General features: G+C 40.1%; 2 protein-coding genes across 5 annotated transcripts in view; one reads left to right on the top strand and one right to left on the bottom strand.

Moving 5' to 3' along the window:
- Window positions 1–20,945, top strand: part of Pdgfd (platelet derived growth factor D) — a 218,908-nt gene that overhangs the window by 74,515 nt on the left and 123,448 nt on the right. The window lies entirely within an intron of this gene.
- On the bottom strand, window positions 1,335–12,419 carry Ddi1 (DNA damage inducible 1 homolog 1). The gene is made up of 3 exons (XM_041657458.1): window positions 11,267–12,419; window positions 6,637–6,662; window positions 1,335–1,364 (listed from the first exon to the last, which is right to left on the bottom strand). The coding sequence occupies exons 1-3, from the start codon at window positions 12,417–12,419 to the stop codon at window positions 1,335–1,337; spliced, it is 1,209 nt and encodes a 402-aa protein (XP_041513392.1).

Raw genomic sequence — 20,945 nt, forward strand, 5'->3', positions numbered from 1 at the left:
TTTAATCCCAACACTTGTGAGGCAGAGGCAGGCAGATCTCTGTGAGTTCAAGGACAACCTGGTCTACAGAGTGAGTTCCAGGACAGCAAAAGATTAACACAGAAACCCTGTCTCAAAAAGGCAAAAATTAAAAATAAAAAAATAGAGTTTAAAATAAAACCATGTAAAGATAAAATATACACAGAGAGCCTGGATATTGTATGTTACTCTGTTGTCTTTAAATTGTTTGATGGCTGAAGAAGGAGCAAAAGCTGCTAAAAGATTTATAAATGCTGCTGGATTAATGTGTGTGTGTATGTGTGTGCGTGTATTGAAAATGCTGTGACTTTAAAATTTAGGTCAAAAAATATGTTACTTTGGAGAAGAGGTTTTGTTTTTGTTTCCACAGGAAATGAGGGACTGTGTATTCATTCTGCCTTAAGAAAAATCAGGTTTGATCAAGGAAGACCCCCCTGAGAAATCTCCAATGGGAGGAATGGCCCAGATAGATGTCTGAGTTATACATCCAGAGCAGTTCAAAGACTGCTTCCTAGGATAATCAAACCTCACAGGATACTCCACACTTTACTTGATCATAATTCTAAATTTTCTTTAGGTCCCCCTAAGATTATCAGTGCCCCCAGTCATCACGAAGTAGCCTGGAAAACTATACCCACATTCCCCCAAAATGGGTTATGGATGTTTGCCTTTGTTTAGAATTTTGGTTACAAGTTGTTGTGGATAATGATCAGTAGAAAAGCTAAACAAAGTCATTTCAATTCAGAGTGCTTGTTTTAAAAAAGGGGGGAATGCTGTAGGACAATGGTCTCTACTCTGTGACTTTTATTGTAAATAAATGCTGATTCGCTAGTAGCCAGGCAGGAAGTATAGGAGGAGCAACCAGACAGGAAGTAGAGGGAGAGCAATGAGAATTCTGGGAAGATGAAAGATGCAGTATGCTGTCATCACCCAGACACAGAGGAAGCCAGACACAGAGCAAGCAAGATGTGACTGCATTTCCGAAAAAGGTACCAAGCCATATGGATAACACAGACAAGGATTATGAGCTAATATAAGCTATAAGAGATAATAAGAAGTCTGAGATACTAGGGTAATCGGTTTATTATTAATGTAGACCCCTGTGTGATTTCTTTGGGACTTTACAACTGTGGTAACTGGACAGGACAGGACAGGACAGGACAGGACAGGACAGAACAGAACCCTCAGTCAACATACATGTGACCAATAACAAACACAGTCCCCATCAGAACCAGGTAACATCCCATTAGTGTAGTTGGTTTCTATCCTTTGTATATTCAGGTAGAATTGGTCCCCCCAATTAGCCTGAATTTCAGTTACTTTTTTCTCTCTGCTTCCTTTCTTGTCTAAATGACATATCATACCTTCTCTTGAGCCTGTATTCAGCCCTTCTTTCTCTCCATCACATATTTCCTTCACTAAGGAGCTGGGGGATGTAGCAGTATCTTTCATATCAGCTGGCCTACCTTTGAACCCCAGAGTCCCTTTCAATCCCAGCTCCTCCATCAGGAACAAGGACTGTGCCTCTTGAATTCTCCTCCTGTCTCCTTCAGGTCCCTGTTCTCATGTGATTATTGCCATTAAGTTGTAGCTATACTGGACTATCATCATAGCTAAAGAAAGGTTCTCACCCCTTCCTCTGTTGCAGTATTTCTGCCTCCATTGAGCTTATTCCTGAATAAACTCTCCATGTTCATCCTATATCTCACCAGCTTCTCAATCCCTTCACACCCAGAGCCTCTTCACTCACCACCCCTGAAAACCCACTCGCAGAGTTAGCCACAGCTTCCCTATGGCTTCTGTGTTCAGCCCCATGCTTATCTTCTCCCCGAGTCTGATACAGTGAGTGCCCAAATGCCCTCATTTGGTGTCTTGGGTATTTTTAACCTCATCATGTTCCCTTCAGATCTGTTTTGTCTTCTGCACAACCAGAGGCTCTGAACTTTTCAAGACCCAATCTACAGATTTCTTACTTTTGACAAAACAGCCAGTAAAAGTACTTTTTAAAAAAAGGAGAGTTGCCCCATTTTCTTAAAACCCATGTAACTTCATAGAACAGTTAAAAAGAAGGTAAGACTACTTTTGTTTTATAACTGTAAACCTCACAGAATCCATCCAGTCCCATCTAGGTTATTCCCTCTACCCACGCTCTTGTCTCCCTTGACACTCCTTATTTGATGGCACTCCAGCTCCTTCCCCCTGCAATGTTCTTGGCCAGACTACTGAATTCCTCTCTCTCATCATCCAGATTTCCTCAGTTGTCTCTTCCTCAGGGAACCGTTCCCTGACTCTTGTGTAAACTTTATTCTCTGTTCCTTTGGCTTCTATTCCATGGCAGTCCTAACTCTGATCCAGTATATGCAGATTTACCTGGCACCTGTTCTGTTGAACTTAAGGGCTATCACTGAGAGATAACATAATAGAACGAGCTCTGGTTGCCTTGGTTCTTGACTATCATCTTGTAGTTTGTTGATCTGTGTCCACAGACAAGCCACTTCATTACTCCATTCATCAGTGACCCAATCTTTAAAATAAGGGTGTTACTTATTACTAAGATTGCTCTAGATTTAAGTTTTAAGAAAGGCACCATGTTTAATAAATGAGTCAGTTGGTACGAGCTGAGTAACTGACAGTTGTTATTGCTAACTGATCTTTTGTTTTTATTTGAAGCTTTTGTTTGAAAATAAGCTTCAAGAGTAGATTCATAGTAGCTTTCCTGAGCACTATCATTTGGTAATATGCATGATGTTGCTCTCCATATCTAGCTATGAGGCTATCAGGTGAGTGATGGAGAGGATTTGTGTCTTGAGGTTCTCTCACACTGCATATAGAACCTACAAACAGTTGATTGAGCCTATCTGTAATGAGAAATGACTTAGATCCCTTGTAAAGTACAGTACATGCTCTATCAGCCTGCTGCTTTCCTAAACCTTCCAATCAATTAACGTTTTCAGAACTTCCCCTGTGTAGGCACCATGGAGAAAATAAGTGGAAAACCACAGAATGTATGTAGTGAACTAGGAAACTGCAGAACAATGAGTTCAGAGCACTGGCTTTGCTATTCATGGAAAAAGACAGCTGAAAGATGAATGAATGTCAGGTTTAACATTATGATCTTAATACTCACCTTTACATATTTGCTTTTAGAATCTTTTAAATATTCTTGGGAAATTTAAACATTCTTAATATTTTCTATTTAGGGTTGGATTTTAATTGCTGCATACTTAAATTTGCCTGAATCAATGAATTACCCTTAAACTGAACATAGTCAGCTAAGGAAGGAGACCTTCAGAGCACCAGAGGAAACTGCTGAAGTATAACCAAATATTCAGAATATGATCCTTTAAGAGAATCCTCACGGTTCATTCTCAATGAGATGTTACAGATGAAGCTAAGGAATAACCCTCTCCAAATGTATACAGGGGTTCACTAGCATTTTGACAGAGAAGTAATGTAGCACAAAGTTTCTGTCCTGCCTGGCCCCACAGCTATTCAGTCCCAAAGAAACACACTGATGTTTATATTAATCATAAACTTTAGGCCTATTAGGTCAGGCATATTTTAACTAGCTCTTACAAGTTAAATTAACCATAATTCTTACCTATGTTTAACCACGTGTCTTGGTACCTTTTCTCAGTAAGGCATTCTCTTCTTGCTTCCTCTGTGTCTAGACTGCAACTAAATCTCCACCTTTCCCGTTCCCAGAACTCTCCTAGTCTGGTTTCCTGACTACTGGCCAATTAGCACCTTATTAAACTAATATGAGTGAAAAATCTCTATGTTGTAGAAGAGCACTATCCCACAGCATTTCCTCTTTCTTCATTTCAAAACAAAAATTCTGAATCTAATCACCTTTTTTTAAAAGCCTTCCCCCCCCCCCGACCATTATTTATAACAACTTATAACCAACACACTAAATAAAGACAAACTCCATAATCCATTTTTGGGCGGGGATGTAGGCATAGTTTTCTAGGATACTTTCTACTGATTAGGGAGCTGATAATCTTATGGAGACATAAAGAAAATTTAGGATTATGGTAATGTCCTGATGAGAGTATTCTGAGAGGTTGGATCATCTCACTCAGCAGTCTAGAAGCTGTTCTGGATGTAGAATTCAGAAGAAACTGCAACAGAGGTGCTGTAAAACACCGGATCATGTGGGTCAGCCGCTCTTATTGAAGACTTTTCAGGGGTCTTCCTTGATTAAATATTATTTTTCTTAACCAAGAATGAATCCACATCCTCTAATTTCCTGTGGAAACAAGAACAAAACTTCTTCTTTTGACTTAAAGTTTGAAATCAAGGCATTTTCAAAATACATAGGTTGGATTAATCCAGGAGCATTTATATCAAATGTCTTTCAGCAGCTGTTGCTCCTTCCTCAGCAGTCAAACAATTCAAAAACAACACAATAACATGCAGTATCTAGATTCTCTGTATATTTTTCTATCTGAATGTGACTTTTTTTTACTCTATTTTATTTTTATTATTTAATTTTTGTTTCTTTTGAGATGGGTTTTCTCTCTGTATCTTCGTTTGCCCTGGAATTCACTCTGGAGACCAGGTTGATCTCGAACTCACAGAGATCCTTTTGCTTCTGCCTTCCAAGTGCTTGGATTAAAGGTATACACTACCACATCCAGCTACTCTAATTCTTTAAGGACTTTCTCTACCTTTTTTCTTTCTTTCCCAAGCCTGCATATATTTTTAAACCCTGCAAACCATTTAGAGGTTTTTGTTGTTGCTGCTGCTGTTGTTTTTGTCTGAATGTCTTTTTTTGTATATCTTAACTTTTTCTGAGAACATGAGTATTTAACCTGCTAAGCGGCATGGCTAGAATTAAAGCTGCTGCTCTGGTGAATGACTCCACCCCATTCCATCGTTTTCTGAGGCTCCAGCTTCATGGTAGAGGTACTGGAGGGAACCATGTTTATTGGCGCATCTCTGTGGAGTTTCTAGGTCTGTGCCACCACCAACAAGCTGCTCATAAACACCACTTAAGTGTTTGGTGGCAGAACCTCTTCAAAAAGCTGCGTGGGCTTTTTTGTTGTTGTTGTTGTTTTTTTTTTTTTTTTTTTTTTTACTGCTAACACTGAGTCTGAGTCAGGAAGCCTCTCTTAAAGGAGCAACAGCTTTGCTCACTGCCAGCAGAGTCTACCGCAGTAATGATAATTACCAAGAGACTATGCTCGACTCTGTTCTTGTCTGTCTAGAATCTTTTTCTTTTTTTTTAAACCTTTCTCAGGCTTTATGAGAAAAGTCTTGCCAAACGTTTGGGTGCCATTTGTTCACAGCAGAGTAGCCATGCTGTCTCCTCTCCTCCTATCAGAGCTCTAGAAGATCCTCCTTAGACATGCATTTGCCAACCTTACATGGGTATGCTGCAATTATTCTGATCTGTCACATTGATCCAAAATCCAGAGTGTCTCCAGCGTCTCCACCAATGGACACGAATCCCCCATCAATTATTGGAACTTGCTCTCAGACATCAAGTTGTCCCTTTTGTTGGTAGCCAAATCTTTATTTAGAATTTTAGAAAATAAAGAAAAGCTACACTGCAGTAGATTAAACTTGCCAGTGTGTGCTTCTAGTTTTTCTTCATAACTAATATATGCCTGGAAATTTTCCATGGGAGAAAAATTATAAAGGATAGTATCAATATTTTTGTTGTGGAAACTTTTTTATTATTAATAAAAGCAATTTAAAGTGAATCAGCAAGACCAGATAGATGGTAGGGGAAATATTTGTGTTTTCATCAAATGTAAATTGGAAAGTTGGTAGAAAGCTAGCCGTGTTTTTATTTCCTGTGCCAATGACATTTCCATAGCAGTGCTGTGGGAGTCGTCATGTGGGAGACTCTGACAGCACCAGCCTTGCCATATGGGGACATAAACTCCTATGGCTATGGAATACCAATGGGATCATTTTCTGTCAATTTTTGTCCTGAAGCCCAAGTGATGGCATTTGGCAGTGTGTGAACAGAGACCATTTCATTTCTGTTTCACCCTAACTGCCCATCTGTTCCTTGAACTGTATGTGATTATTTCTGATAGGAATCTATACCACTGCTTCCACAAATTCTTATAAAAATCCGTTCATGTCATCTAATTTTGAATTCTCGATGAGCTACATGAGGAACAAAGTTCTTAAACAGTGACTTTCAAAGTAGGTAACAAATGCATTTTGGGTAAATTCATCAATTCCATTGATGATCAATTTATTTGTGCACTCAGCTTCAATCCTGTGGAACTAAGCTCTTTCTGTGCTTCTGGTTGAAAAGGAAAGTATTACTCTGCAATTGCACTTTCTCCACATTGCTTAGCACACCAAATGAAATGAGCTGACCTGCTTTCCCTCTGCTCCCATGGCAACATGCTAGTCTGCTCACAGTTTTTCTTTACCTGCCAGAAACTGCATTCTGCAGAGCAGACACATGGGCTTTTTACTGCCCTCAATCAGTTATCAACCAGTCTGTATTTTGCGTGCCAGTTTTTGCCTGTAGGATAATCTCTCCTCCAAATCCTTTCTTTACCCCCCACTGTGCCCATTTATGCCTGGTTTTCATCCTACCCTCCACACTCTCATGGCGGTTTAACGTAAGTATGAGGAGGCCATCACTCTTTGTGCTGCTTCAGAAATTTCTGGTCTTCTTAAGAAAATACTCCCTTCAAACTCCAAATTTAGAATGTTTGAGACCAATTCATTCCATCCATATCAATAGGAGGGAAAAATGATATAATTTGATTGCTGTTTCTCAGAGCTTGTTATTCATTTAAATGTTGTGTCTGTTTTTAGTGTCTTGTGCATCCTTTTTCTCATATCCTTTTATACTCATTCTAGAGAGTTCTGTATAAATTTAAGGATTTTGAAGATTCAGCTCTAGTATGATTTTGATTGAAACATTTTAGAGTACTTATACTAAATTATCTTTATATTTATTTAATAATATTTTCAAAGAATTTTGAAATCATTAACTTTTTCCATCCCTGAAATATTTGACCTTTATCACAGACCTCTACAAGTTCTTTCTGTTCAGAGGTCTACAGAATGGCTGCAAGCATACTTTTTAAAGTCTACTTGTAATGTTTCTTCCAACTGGCCTGCATTGCCCAGGTCTGAGGTGTTGATGAAGCTGAAGGAATAGAAGGAAAACTTTTAATTGACGGCTATAAACACCTATTATAGCAGCATATCGGAAGCACTTCACAACTCCACTTGGTTAAAAGTTCTTGAAAGGTGTGCTTTGTAGATAACTTGAACTTAATTTTCTACCCAAATATCAGCAATGTTGTTAACTTAGACAGATATATTTTAGTTCTGTTAAGATAACCTTACCAATGAGAGAGTAAGTCACATTTGTCAAGTTCTAACCAAGTGGTAGATTTTCCAGTGAACTGGTTAGAGTTCATAACACCTTCAGCACTAAACATCAGGTGCTTGAGGACACCTAAGTACACCTAAGTTTGTATTTGGCATACAGTAGATCATAACTATAGTTCTGTGGGGCAGATCTGTTGTGCTGTGTTGTGTCTGTTTCATTGGTTACCCTGTTCACCAATCAACATTGGAGTTTATATGTCCTTAGTATGTTACTCTGCACTTTCTAATTTCTGTCTTGTGGCGTTGATGTTTTCTAAGTGTTGTGATATCTTATATTTTCTTGTCTCTTTTTATGGCATAAGACAAGAACAAAATTCACACATCTTCAAATGTGAAACACTGAGACCTTACGAGACCTGGATAGAGGTGGGCAGTCCTTGGGCTTCCCACAGGTCAGGGAACCCTGATTGCTCTTCGAGCAGATGAGGGAGGGGGACTTGATCGGGGGAGGGGGAGGGAAATGGGAAGCGGTTGTGGGGATGAGGCAGAAATCCTTAATAAATAAATAAATTAAAAAAAAAGTTATTGTATCTCTAGTTACAACAGGAGCTTGAAGAGGAAAACATGTGAATTAATATACTCTTAACTACTCTCTTTGTGTTAAGGGGTTCTTCTTATAAATATCTAGCATAGTAAAATTTCAAAATGGTGGTCAAGTTATAGAGCAAGAATCTGATGGATCTGGGGTTCCATTCCATAAAGTATATTTATGTTGGTAACTGATAACCTTTTATTTGAATTCAACAGCAACATATCAATTAGCAGTAGAAAATATGTGCTCTGCTCACACCTAAAACAGAGCACATCACTCCCATTGACTTCAACACAGAAGAAAGCCTTCTTCAGAATGCTAATAATGCTGTACATAAATAAGCTCCATGATAACAAACTATGAGATAGAGAGGGGGCTTAGAGGGTACCAGTGTGTTACCTATCAGGTCTAGAATTCAGACAATAGGACACTCACAAATGACTGCAGCTTCATGTCCAAAGGACCTCATGCCCCTTCTGGCTTCTATGGCACTGAAACACACACACACACACACACACACACACACACACACACACATGCAAATTAAGTACAAGTAGTGTTTAAACAAACAAAACTTGAATTGCTAGTCTTCTAAAAGCGGAAAGGGGAGGAAGGAAAGGAGTATGAGATGGATAGGGCATTGATCAGTGTGAGCATACTATTACACAGTAAGTTGCAGCAGACTTACCCTATGAGCACTCATCTCATTAAGTGTGACTTGCGAAGAAAGAAACGAAAGTGCAAGATTGGAGATGTAAAAATTGGATTGTAAGAAATCCTTCATCTTAAAGATTCTGTGATTTTTGGAATGACTTTTGTAGAATAGATAGGTCATTTGATGTTGGAATAGATCTCATGTGACATTGTAACGCTAGCATATTTGGTACTGGCCCTGATTGTCTTTCATTTGTAATTACAATTCACTTTGAGTGCTGATTAGTAGCACAGATCAAAAAGACATTGGTCCACAGATCTTTTAACAGCTCTGCTGAGTGTAACACTTTACATGAACACAGGGAATGTTGAGAAGAGGGTGTGGAAGAACTGCAGGTGGACTTGTTTCAGAAAGACATGATCAGCATAACCAAGAATCAAGCCAAAGAAATGAAAATCTGGTTACCAGAGAGGATTATTTTTTTCTTACAACCTTTAGGAACTCTTCAAATGACTTAGACCTGGCTTGGTAAACAAGGTCACATTGTTGTACTGGCCACTGCAAAGCAGCCTACAGTGAAGCAATTCGAGGATGATGGGTGGAGGCCTGAAGTACATGATTTGTCTATGTGACAGAGAGAAAAACCCAGGGCTGGTACTTCATGGCTTCTAGAGGATTGATATAATATCAATTTTTTTTTCTTGGTTTTTCAAGACAGGGTTTCTCTGTGGCTTTGGAGCCTGTCCTGGAACTAGCTCTGTAGACCAGGCTGGTCTCGAACTCACAGAGATCCGCCTGCCTCTGCCTCCAGAATTAATATCAATATTTTTAACTTTTAAAAATATACTGTGTATGTATGTGTGTCTCTCTGTGTGAGTATATGTGTTAATTTTTTTAACTTTTAAAAATATAGTGTGTATGTATGTGTGTCTCTCTGTGCGAGTATATGTGTTTGTGAGTGATACTCGCAGAGGCCAGAAGAGGGCACTGGATCCCTCTGGAACTGGAGTCACAGTTAGTTGTGACGTAAACCATCTTACGTAGATTCTGGCAACTGACCTGGTCATCTGGAAGAGAAAACAGTGATCTTCACACAGAGCTATCTCTCCAGCCCTATAACATAAGCCCTTTTAGTAAGTTATTGCCCCCAATCATTTCCCTGAATCTGATGGTCTCTGGATCTGACTTTTATTCTTAGATGTTTTAGGGAGATGTTAAGGCAAAGGGTTGTACTTTCCATGTTAGTCGTACTGAAAGTGGCTTTCTTCAAAGAGTCACAGAGCAGAAAGGCCTAAGCAGATGTTTTCAAGATGGCCTAACTGAACTAGACATTAGAGTCCTAGACCCTGGCTTATGCTCACCTTCCAAGCCCAGCACCATACAGGCCAAGAAGTGCCAGAACTAAGACAAAACGTTCAACACATTTTTTTTCTTATAATTATTGCTTTTTCTTTAAGGACAAAGAGAGGAACATGCCTTGGGGATTTCAAACCTCTCCGTTGAAACATATCAAAATTAAGTCTGGAGGTAGACTTCATAAGGGTGACCAGAGTGGAATCTGGAGATAGAGAAACCATAAAGCATCATAAAACTGGATGCATGTTTTCCTAAGTGGGCATTTAGAAGTGTTAGCTTAATAAGGGAGTCAAATCTGCACCATTTTTCAGAACTTTCCTAATGAAAACAAATGTGAAAACAGCCATATCTGTGAGTATGAAAATAATTCAGGCTAGGTATGCTAACTTAGTTGATAGAATGTTGCCAGGCATGCACAAAGGCCTGCATCTGCTCCTCAGCACCACAGAAACTTGGTGTAATGGTACATGCTTGCACTGCCAGCACTCAGTAGGTGGAAGCAGGGGAGTCGGAAGTATAAGATCATCTTTAGGCATACCTCAAGTCTGGAGCCGGGCTGAAAAGGATGAGATACTGTCCTAAAAAGGTGTGTGGAGAGATGTTCTGGAGGTGCTGAAGATATTGCTCACTCAGTACAATGCCGGGTGCACAAACATTAGGACCTATGTTCCATTTCTAGCATTCACTAGAAAAAGATGGATAAAGATGCTAGATTGCTACACTGTAGCAACACTGGGAAGGTTCCAGATTCAGCGAGAGAGCTTGTTTCCAAAACTAAGGTGGAAAGCAATTAAGGAAGATATCAACTTTCTCAATCTCTGGCCTGCACTTGTGTGTGCACACTTTCACACACACACAGACAGCTGGGGTAATACAAAACTATTGTTAATGTTAATGTGAAATCATTTTGTTTACAGGTCTTTGTAATCTGAAAGAATGGCTTTTTTCCCTAAAAGCTTATGCAAAATAAGCAGTCTTGGTTTGGACATGTCTTCCCTGTAATCTGACAGGGAGACTCATTTTCCCTCCACTAGATTGTTGGGAAACCAACTTGACGTTTCAGCCCCACTCCTGCATGTTGTGGAGTGGAAGAATGGACCACACATACACTGTGACTAACAGTGATGGCTTACATAGTCACCCATCTGAGTACTCAGTCACAAGGCCAAATCTGGTTGCTAAGATGTTTTTAATGATGGCATTGCCAATGAGCTCATATCTTATACTTTCCTGGGACCTACGGCTTGCTCCTTCGTGGCAGTGGCTTATATATAACCTGACTCAATGCTTTTTTCGTCCTGGACCCTTGATTGGATGTTTGATATTGCCTGCTACTTCCTTGTCTGAAGAGTCTTCTTGTACAGTTCCACTCACCAGCCTTGCACACAAGGGCAATTCTCCTTCAGGAAGGAAGTGTGTCTGTGTGCCAGTGGTGCCAATCACCAGCACATTCTTCTTTAGGTCGATGGAACACTGATGTCTCCTGAGCATATCCAGCCCTAGAAGAATATCCATGGGCTGCTCCTCCAGTATGGAGAAAGAACACTGTAAGAAATCACCTTCAATCTGAATCTGAGCCAGATGAACTCGGCCCACAATCCTCTGTGTACCCACGCCCTTAGCAACCCCAGCCCATCGCCGGTCTACCAGTCTCATAATGTTACATCTCTCAGCACAAGCTTGGCTCATGATAGTCATCTGGGCACCTGAGTCCACAAAGGCCTTTAAAGGATGCCCGTTCACTTTGCAGTTAATGTAAAGCATAGCCACCTGCCCGAAACTCTCCGGAGCCTCTTCCATAGCTATGTTCATATTTTCTTCTATGTTCTGCTGTCTGATTTCTTCTTCTATTCTAGCCTGAGCTTCCTGGTCAAATGGGTCAGCAGAATAAAGACGAAACATCTCTTGCTCTCTCAAGGACCTTTCCCTCTGCTGCTCCATCAGGACCTGGGAAAATGTCTCAAGGTTTCCACTAAGCAGAGCTTCAGCCAAAGCAGGATTCCGTTCCTTCAACAGGGACAGATCATGGGGGTTGGAAAGCAGCATGCTGCGAATCAGAGCAGGACTGTTAAGATCCTGAGCATGGGCCATATTCTCTCCAGAGGCCAATCCATGGGATTGTGTTGATGGTATCCGTTGCTGTTGGTGATGCTGGTGTCGGGAGCTTGTTCCCGCAACAGCTGATCCAGTGAAATCTGCCCGAGGCTGATTTGGAGTCCTTCCTGGAGCCGGAAATCCCATATTGTCCTTCTGAAGTAGTACAACTATATCACCATCTTTGAGGCCATAGGTACCCAGCGAGCAGTGGTTATCTGTGAGGAGCTGCTCCATGTAGATGAACTGAATCTCCTCAGCAGGCACACCAGACTCAAGCTCACAGAGGACTCTGAAGTTGCAGAGCTCAAAGTCAGGGCTGACCTGGAGGGAAAAGGTTACCTCTGTGAGGTCCCGACGCACACAGTACACAGTTATCAGCATGGTAATCACTCACTGAGAGCCACTTTGGCAGAAAACATCTGATGGATCGCTGGCTGACTGGTGTTGGTTTGGGTGAATGACTGACTTGCCTCTCGCACCTTGGTAAAAAACTCATCCAACCCTCAGAAAGGCCAAGCCAGTTTCCAGAATGGGGGCTGCCTCCCAGCCCCAGTGTCAGCTGATGACCCCATGGAGTCTCAAGGTAACAGGTCCATGTGTGTACGCGCTGCTTGGAACTTAGAATGTCTGTTTCCATAGAAATAATTACTCAAAACTAGTGGGTTCCAGGGCTGGATCTTCAAAACCTACTTAATACAGCCTATGTAGAACATCTCAATTCTCTTAAACATGCTACTATTCAGTCTGTTAGCTGTAGACCTTTATTCAAACGCTTGTTCTTGCCTCTGAAGTGGTGAAACAGTGAGGATGTGAGGTGGACATGACAAGACAATGCTGTGTTGTTAGCAGGCCACTTAGGTGCCTGCCACTGAGGATAGATGAGAAATCGTGACCTGAGGGAGGGGGCGCATCGTTAGCACTGACAACTGTACAGAGGCTGTATCCACTAAAGAGGTGACAAGCTGAATGCAGAAGGAGGAACATTTTTCTGGGTGAGAAAACCTCATTTCAGACAAATTGAGAGACAAAGAAGAAAGAGGAAGAACAGTAACCTGTGGTAGGAAGAAAATGGAAATGGAGTAAAAAAGATTGAGACACATTGTGATTGCTGTTGTGTTTCATTTAATTGACATAGGACAGGGCTTCTTGCAGTGTATAAAGGATATGGGCAGCAAAGAGGTGCTCAGGAAGTTGAGAAGGAGATATTAGTAGAGCTTGAAAACTGAAGACTGAGTAATAGGGAAGAAGGAAATGGGGTTAGATGGTCCCATTTGATGTGGGTCCTGTCAAAGACGAAGTTTACATGCAAACAGAAATATAAAGTAAAAGGCTGGGTAAAATTGGCCATTGCCTATAAACCACACAAGGGAAATGGACCTCCGAGGAAACCAGATTGACATAGACTCTATAGTAAAGTGCAGGGCAACCCAGAAGCTAAATATGTCTCTCTTTGACCCTTGGGCACAGCAGCCCCCACCACCCAAACATGCACCTACCTAAAAGTAGGGAGTCTAAAGACGAGGGTGATTGGGTAGAACTCCTGTGTACGCATTTTTCTCTATTGTAAACTGTTCTGTGCTGTAAAGAGTTCATGGGTCCATGGGTCCTCCCTCCCAGGTGTCTACTTATGAACCAAAAAGCAGTCACGGTCCTGAGTCAGGACCTCATCCGTATTTAGGAGTTTTTAGCTGTGTCCCATTATTTAGAGGCTCTTCTATCCACATGAAGATTTTTTTTTATTTCTGTTTCTCTTGTGTTTGTCTCAGATGAAAGACTATGTATCACTTCTTGTTCTAATTACGTCAATACCACCATACTCTTTTCTGTATCTAATGAATGTTTACAGAATGCATATCAGGAAGCATTAGCTGGCCTATGGGGATCCAGCTGTAAATGTATGAAACACACTCTAACAGAGGACACATGCATACAGACAAATTGGGAGGTTGGATATGAGGAAGAAACCACAGTCCAATTCTGAACAGTGTGAACATGTATCAGGAGAGCAGATGTGAAAGATGGTGAGACCTGTTGAGGAGTAAAAGGTTCCTGAAAGAGCCAGGCTCAGCAAGAAGAGGACTTGGTTATGTGGGTGCCAGATGATGGAAAAACAAATCAGAAGGAGAAGGATGCCCCAGTTTACCAAACTCTTCAATATTTAGAAATATTAAAATTTTTGAGAGAAAACATAACAAAATATTCTGGCAAGAATATTAATTATATAGAGCATTTTTTGCTATAGATGTTTAGATCTATTCAGGCATTCAGTTTTTTTTTTCATTGCTGTATGTGTGTTCACATATGCATGGGAGCATAGGAACATGGTGGCCAGAACTTGCCAATGTGATTTTGACTTGGCCACTTTCCCCTTTACATATATGGCACAGTTTGTCACTAGGACCTAAGCTTGCAGACTCAGGTAGTCTGATTGCCCCAGCAGAATTAATCCCTTGGCTCCATCTCTGGGAGCAGGGATCATAAGGTTGGCATTTCTTTGGTGCCAGGATATTAAATCCTGGCCTCACTGCTGTGCTGCAGGTGATTTACCCATAGAGTCATCGCCCTGGGTCATTTGATTTCTTCACTGTCTCAGTAGTTCTATGCTTTCCCAAAGCCAGTAATGGCTTCTCAAATTTGAGAGCAGCTGTTTATTGGACATCTTGTGCAAACTATTCTGCTCGAGAAGACACTAGGAAAGCTGGTATGACTGGCATTCAGTGATTTCCCAAGTACCATGGGACAGATACTACCAGGGTGTTGTGTGTGTGTGTGTGTGTGTGTGTGTGTGTGTGTGTGTATGTGTTTGTAAGCAGCTGAAATTATTTTTGTAGGATAAAAGGTGTTTTTCTGTTGCTATTTTTTTCTTTTCTTTTGGTTTTGGTAAACAAGAGTTGAAGGTTTACATTAAAAGAAAGTAACATCTTTTAAGTGTTATCATTGCCTAGATACTAAAGAGAATTAGCTTTTGGGAAGCTTGCTACATTGCTGCAGTTATTTAGTTATTGTGATGTTTTTGCCCTGATGCAGACTTTACTGTTTTACCTTCAACCCATAAGGAAACAAAGAGCCTCATGATCTGGCCAGTTAATTCTTATCACCCCTGACTCACAAGAAGGCAGACTTGACAGGAATCATCTGATTCAACCACCCACCAGATGTTTAAAACATTTCACAAAACAGCTGGAATCTCCAAAGCTAAACAGTCTCCTCAGGCTAGTTGGTATTCCTGGTTTTGTATATTGCTTAATTCACTGACTTTACTCAGCAGTATTGGTGATTCTAATACCAGATGTATAATTTTCTTAACTCAAATTTTTAATTAAAAACATCTGATTATGGAGTAAACATGGCAATTATAGACACTCCCAAACACTAAAAGTGTCGTAAATCTGCAGTGAACAGGTGCTGTTGACTGATGTCTGTAAATCCGCACTGCACAGGTGCTGTGCACTGATGACTGTAAATCCACACTGCACAGGTGCTGTGAACTGATGGTTGTAAACCCACATGGCACAGGTATTGTACAGTAATGGCCGTAAATCCACACTACACAGGCGCTATGCACGGATGGCCGTAAATCTGTACTGCACAAGCTCTGTGCACTGATGGCTGTAAATGCACACTGTACAGGCTCTGTGCACTGATGACTGTAAATCCACACTGCACAGGTGCTTGTGGGGTACTGATGGGTATTGTGAGCTAACCAGATGTGCTCATGTACCTAACTGGAGGTTACTGCAACTTTTCCCCCAGGAGTACTTTAAATATTCCCTGAAATTTATTTCTTGGCAAATGTAGCATAGAACACAATGAATCTTTCTTTGTTAAGTGAGACTCCTGCACAGTCTTGTGACTATCATTCAGAAAATTAGCTCTCATTGTATAGCCTAAATACTCAGAAAATGGGGAGAGAACACCGATTTCACACTAGCTAAGGAAAAAAGATATTTTTCTGTAATAAATCAATGATAATAGCTCTATTACTCACTTCTTTTTAAAAACCTTAACACAGTGCTTTTTACTCTTCCTAATGCTTTGACCATGTTGTGGTGACCCCCAACCATAAAACAATTTCATTGCAACTTCGTAACTATAAATTTGCTAATGTTATAACTTGTAATGTAAATATCTGCTATGCAGGATATCTGATATGTGACCCCTGTGAAAGGGTCACTCAACCTCCAAAGGGGCCATGACCCACAGATTCAGAATTGCTGCCCTAATGCAACATTAACAACAAAAGCTCAGATAACTAATGGTCGCACAATCAATTGGTATTTAAGGTATTATATGTTGCTTTACAAAGCAAAATAAACATTGGGTTTGTTTTTGTGAAAAAATAGAATGGCTGATTAAAATTTGTTTCATATATATATGAAACAAATTATATATATATATATATATATATATATATATATATATATCCTATTTAGTACTTATATTTGATTTTCTTACCCTGTTTAGAGTTCTTCCTTTAAGATGTGCCTGAGGGTTCAGGATGTTGGTCTGTATCAGGTAAGTTGCCTAGCTCTGGGAGGCCCTGAGTTTCTTCCCCAGTACTCCAAAAGAGAAGTGTGCAGACATAAAGTTTCAGAGTTCAGTTTTCTAAGACCAGTGCAAACCTGTCTTTCCTAGCAGTTGTCTGGAATCTCAGCCCTCCTAAAGTAAACTGGGAGGCAGAAACAAGAGCGTCCCTAGAGGCTTGGGTCTTACTAGGCTAGCATATACTCAGAAGCAAACACCATGAGATCCTGTCTCAAAGAAGGTGGAAAGCAAGGCTTGACACTGGAAGTGGTCATGGAATCACCACATACACATTCATAAACACACACATATGTATTTACATATGGACATCACATCCACACACAGTTACGAACAAACACACACAGATATATGCCCATGGATATCACACAGACAGGCCCCCAAACAAAAACAGTGCCTAGCATTGCCTTTACAGTGTAATCAAGACTTAATAAGAAGTCAACTAATCAATTAGGACTTTTAGAGAAACTTAGAAAAGAGGGGCATTGCTAATGTAGTACCCATGGATTAAGATCTGAGTGTTCCACTGTTCCTCCAGTTACTCTAGATTAATGCAAGGTGTGTTCAAACCACCATGAACCAGAAGCATGTACATAATCAAATATCTATTTGCTAGATACACTAAAAAGAGAACAGGGTTTGTCTCACCTGTCTTTGAAACAAACACCAAAAGACTGACGAGATCCATAAGCAGATATGTAACTGAAGAAAATCATGAGACATCTCATTAGGCTTCAAGGAACTCAAGTTCAATCTGCTCTTTATCCAGTGAAAGTCTAAGACAGAAAGTATATGCTTGTGTACACGTAGGAAGCAGTAGGGGAGGAGCCTGACAGGAAACACGAGTGAAAGTACACATTTGTAAATACATAGAAAGGATAACTGAAAGATTTCATTACTGTCCTGCAAGGAATATCTCCGTGGTCACCTTGAATGCTGCCCTTTATAAACTATTATCAACCCCCCCCCCAAGTCTGTCTCTTGCTGTCAATGTGTTAAGAACACTTGTGTTTCACGTGCCCATGTTTTTTCATAATCTTTAAATTGTAGTAAAGATGTTATCTTGGTCTTCGGGGCTCATGTCATGTTGTTAAGACATGGATATTGATTATAAATTCTGAAATAATCATTTACAGTTTCTATAAATTTATTGAAATTTAAAACCTTGGATGAAGGACGTTTGATGGGTGAATTGATATTTATTTATTTATTTATTTGGAACACTTTCAGTATACTTAGGAGAATGTTCATCTGGACCTCTTCGCCATATATGGAAAATACATACACAAAACTAGTAGGGCTAATAATGAAGTCTTAATACATTGAGGTCATCTTTATTTAAGACAAGCATTCAATCTGGTTTTGGTTTACTTTATCTCACTGTCCCGTTATCTCCTCATTTATGAACGATAGACTCTGACATTTCAGAATTCCCATTCGTCCTGATCAGAAGTTCTAACATGCATAAAGCTACCACAACTTGTGTTTCTTACTTTAATGGAAATGTTTGAACGTTTTCAACACTGTATTCACGTGCCCACTTGTTCTCATGGTAAGGAAAACACTTATAACCTCTTGTGGTCTTAATACTCAGTCAAGAAAATAATGCTTTCCAGGCACATTTTGGGGGCCTCTGTCTTCAAACACAGGAGCAAGAGCTTGCATAAGCTTAGAGAAAGCATCTCTATGAGGAAAATGAGGTCTGAAAGTCAGAACAGTCATTACATCTTCATTATAATTTTACTATTGAAATTTTAGCTCTGCTACATTAAAACTCTTCCTGAGTTATTTCCATCATTAAATTTTTCTGTGTCAGATTTCTTGCCTTGCTCAACCTTGAGTTCTGCAAAATTCCTAACATGTCTCTTGTTCATGATATATGATAAAAAAAATAGGACTAAATAACAAAATGAACACAGATCTACAAAAAAGAGAACAGTACACTTGACAAAACTGTTAGTAAAACCTTTCACCTACCTCCACGTACATTTCCCACGGACGTGAGACCCACACTAAGATATGAAGCTATTTTTATTTGCTGGCTATCCTAATCATTTATTATTCAGAGGTTTGTCTTACCCTTGCCCCTCTTCACTTTCCTAGCCAACAAGTGGGAGACAATGCCATTCACTGAAAGCCTTTGACTTAGTTTCACAAAGTGTCTAGAAGTGTATGGACAGAATGAGTGATGGATGTTTCAGATTTGAAACTTAGAGGTGGTCTGACAAACACATTATTAATTTTTTGCGGTGACTATTTGACGACTAATTTCCTTGAGCATAAAGTGAGCTGGGGACATGAGGGCAGATGGAAGAATGGGAGCCAGTGTCATCCTTCAAACAAGTGTGTACTAATGGAGATAAAAATCCATGCATGCTGAGGTGTGTTATAGAGTAGACATTAATGACAGGTGTGTAAGAGGTGCTGGTTTCTTAGATGAGGTAAATGTATTAATTTGGGGGGGTAACATGTTGACGGTAGTTACTGGAACTATCCAGAATCCTCCCCTAGAACTGTCACTCGAGGACTCAATCACATCTGCATTTGCATTGCACCTACTCGGGTTCTAGTGAAAATCCGTATCTAGATGTATCACACAACTTTTTGACTTTTTGTTTGGTTTTGCTATGTGTAAGTTGTTCTGTCCATGTTTTCCTTGTGCTTGATATAACTACCAATATGCACTAAAATGGCAGAATTGACAAGAAGCAGCTCATCATCCCCACACTAGTATTCATCACAGGTACAAGCATAGAGGAAACCTATGTTTCCATCTGATCGCTTAAAGTCATCACCTCATAAACAAAGGCCCTGAAGACCCGCATGGGTCTTAGCTCATCCAATGAGCGTCGCTGAAGAATCCTTCAGTCTTTGCCTTTGTGCTGCCCATCCCTCTTCACTTCTGGTCTTCTCTAGCCAGCTGGGGTATTCTATTAGCAAAGAGGGAGAGGCTTCATTGGAACTCCCCCCCCCCCCCCCGCAAAGTCATTACAGATGCTTTACATTGGGATGCATGTGATTGCTGAATATCCTTTAATTTTGAAGAGGAGTCTAATGGTATGACATATTTAGCAGTAATATTAAAGAGAAGTATCTTAAAGTAGCCAGCTTTGGTGGGACTTACAGGCCTTTACCTCTGAAACATAAGACTCCTAACCTTTCAGACAGAGCAAATAGCATGAAGTCTGACCAATCAGCAACTGGTCAGAACACTTCCAAAGTTATTGCTTGACAAGTCCCTTCATTTGTGTGACATGCTAGACCTTTGTAGAATAGTTATGTATACTGAAAGATCCCAAGTAAATAAGAAAAGGCTCATTGTCACCCCAGACATGGTCATTTGGGTACTTTACAAATTACATGCCTGAGAAATACTGCTTCTGTAGCTGTCTCGTAGAGGACAGAATCCCCTTAGTGTTGATTATGTGGCTGTCCCCGCTCTCTGTTAGCACCTGGGCTAACAGACTGCTGTGGTAATTAGTATGGCTGAAGCCCATCTGCCTGTAGAATTTCCGTGTATTCCAGCCATGAAAATCAGAAACAAAGCCTAATAAATAAATAAATAAAAGCTTCACTTTTCTTTTAAAGAAAAACATGAGCCAACTCATTTCTTATCTGTTCTCCCCAGTATGTTGAATTTAACAACCTGGACACGGCAGAGTTCTCAGAGCACTGGCATGATGACAGACCTATGGAATTTCTTATTATTAGGACGGTTGAGTTGAACAATATTCATGCCTCAGTGGGCTATGTCTGTTCTGAGAGATGGGGCATAGAGTTTCCTTAACCATCCACTTTTCCACTATTATTTCCATTCAATCACAAATATTCTGTTTGATGCGCCTCCTAACATGCGCTACCTATTGATATGTTCTTGTGTAGTTGGTATAGGGAAAATATCCCTATACTCTCAGAGTATCTCTTTGGAGTATGGGAACTAAGCAGAGTGACAATGTACCCTGACTTCAAAACCAGTTATGATACTGAGGAAAAAACCGCTAAGAGCATTGACTTTTTTCACTAGAAACGATAAATGAAATAAAACAAAATGTCTCAGGCAAGGCTAACAAACTATTCCTGAGGTCTTCATTTTTCTGCATTAAAAGAAAGTATGAAACAATGTTAACTTTAATTTTGCGTACCAAGTGCAGTATTTTTGATCTAGATTAGAGAGCCGCAGTAGGCCTGGGGCTATGAGACACTGGACCCTATGTTCTAAGGCTAACCGCAAATTATGTTGAATTTTCACAAATTATTATTCGTGAAATAAATGGAATATACTAACATTAGAATGACATCAAAAAGTGAAGTCTTATTACAGTTCAGATATCTGATACAGGCATTAGGTTCTGAGGCCTCGCTGTG

The sequence above is a fragment of the Microtus oregoni genome, unplaced genomic scaffold, assembly GCF_018167655.1.
Source record: "Microtus oregoni isolate MIOR12 unplaced genomic scaffold, Mior012 000008F_ref0000371, whole genome shotgun sequence".
Taxonomy (NCBI): domain Eukaryota; kingdom Metazoa; phylum Chordata; class Mammalia; order Rodentia; family Cricetidae; genus Microtus; species Microtus oregoni.

What these genes read in the sequence shown, in the direction of transcription:
- Ddi1 (XM_041657458.1), bottom strand. Translation starts at nt 12,419, where the DNA reads ATGCTGATAACTGTGTACTGTGTGCGTCGGGACCTCACAGAGGTAACC. An exon ending in AGACAAGGAAGTAGCAGGCA is followed by an intron (nt 6,663 to 11,266) that starts ATATCAAACATC and finishes TCTTAAGAAGAC; the next exon opens with CAGAAATTTCTGAAGCAGCA. An exon ending in TTTCTGAAGCAGCACAAAGA is followed by an intron (nt 1,365 to 6,636) that starts GTGATGGCCTCC and finishes TATGTCATTTAG; the next exon opens with ACAAGAAAGGAAGCAGAGAG.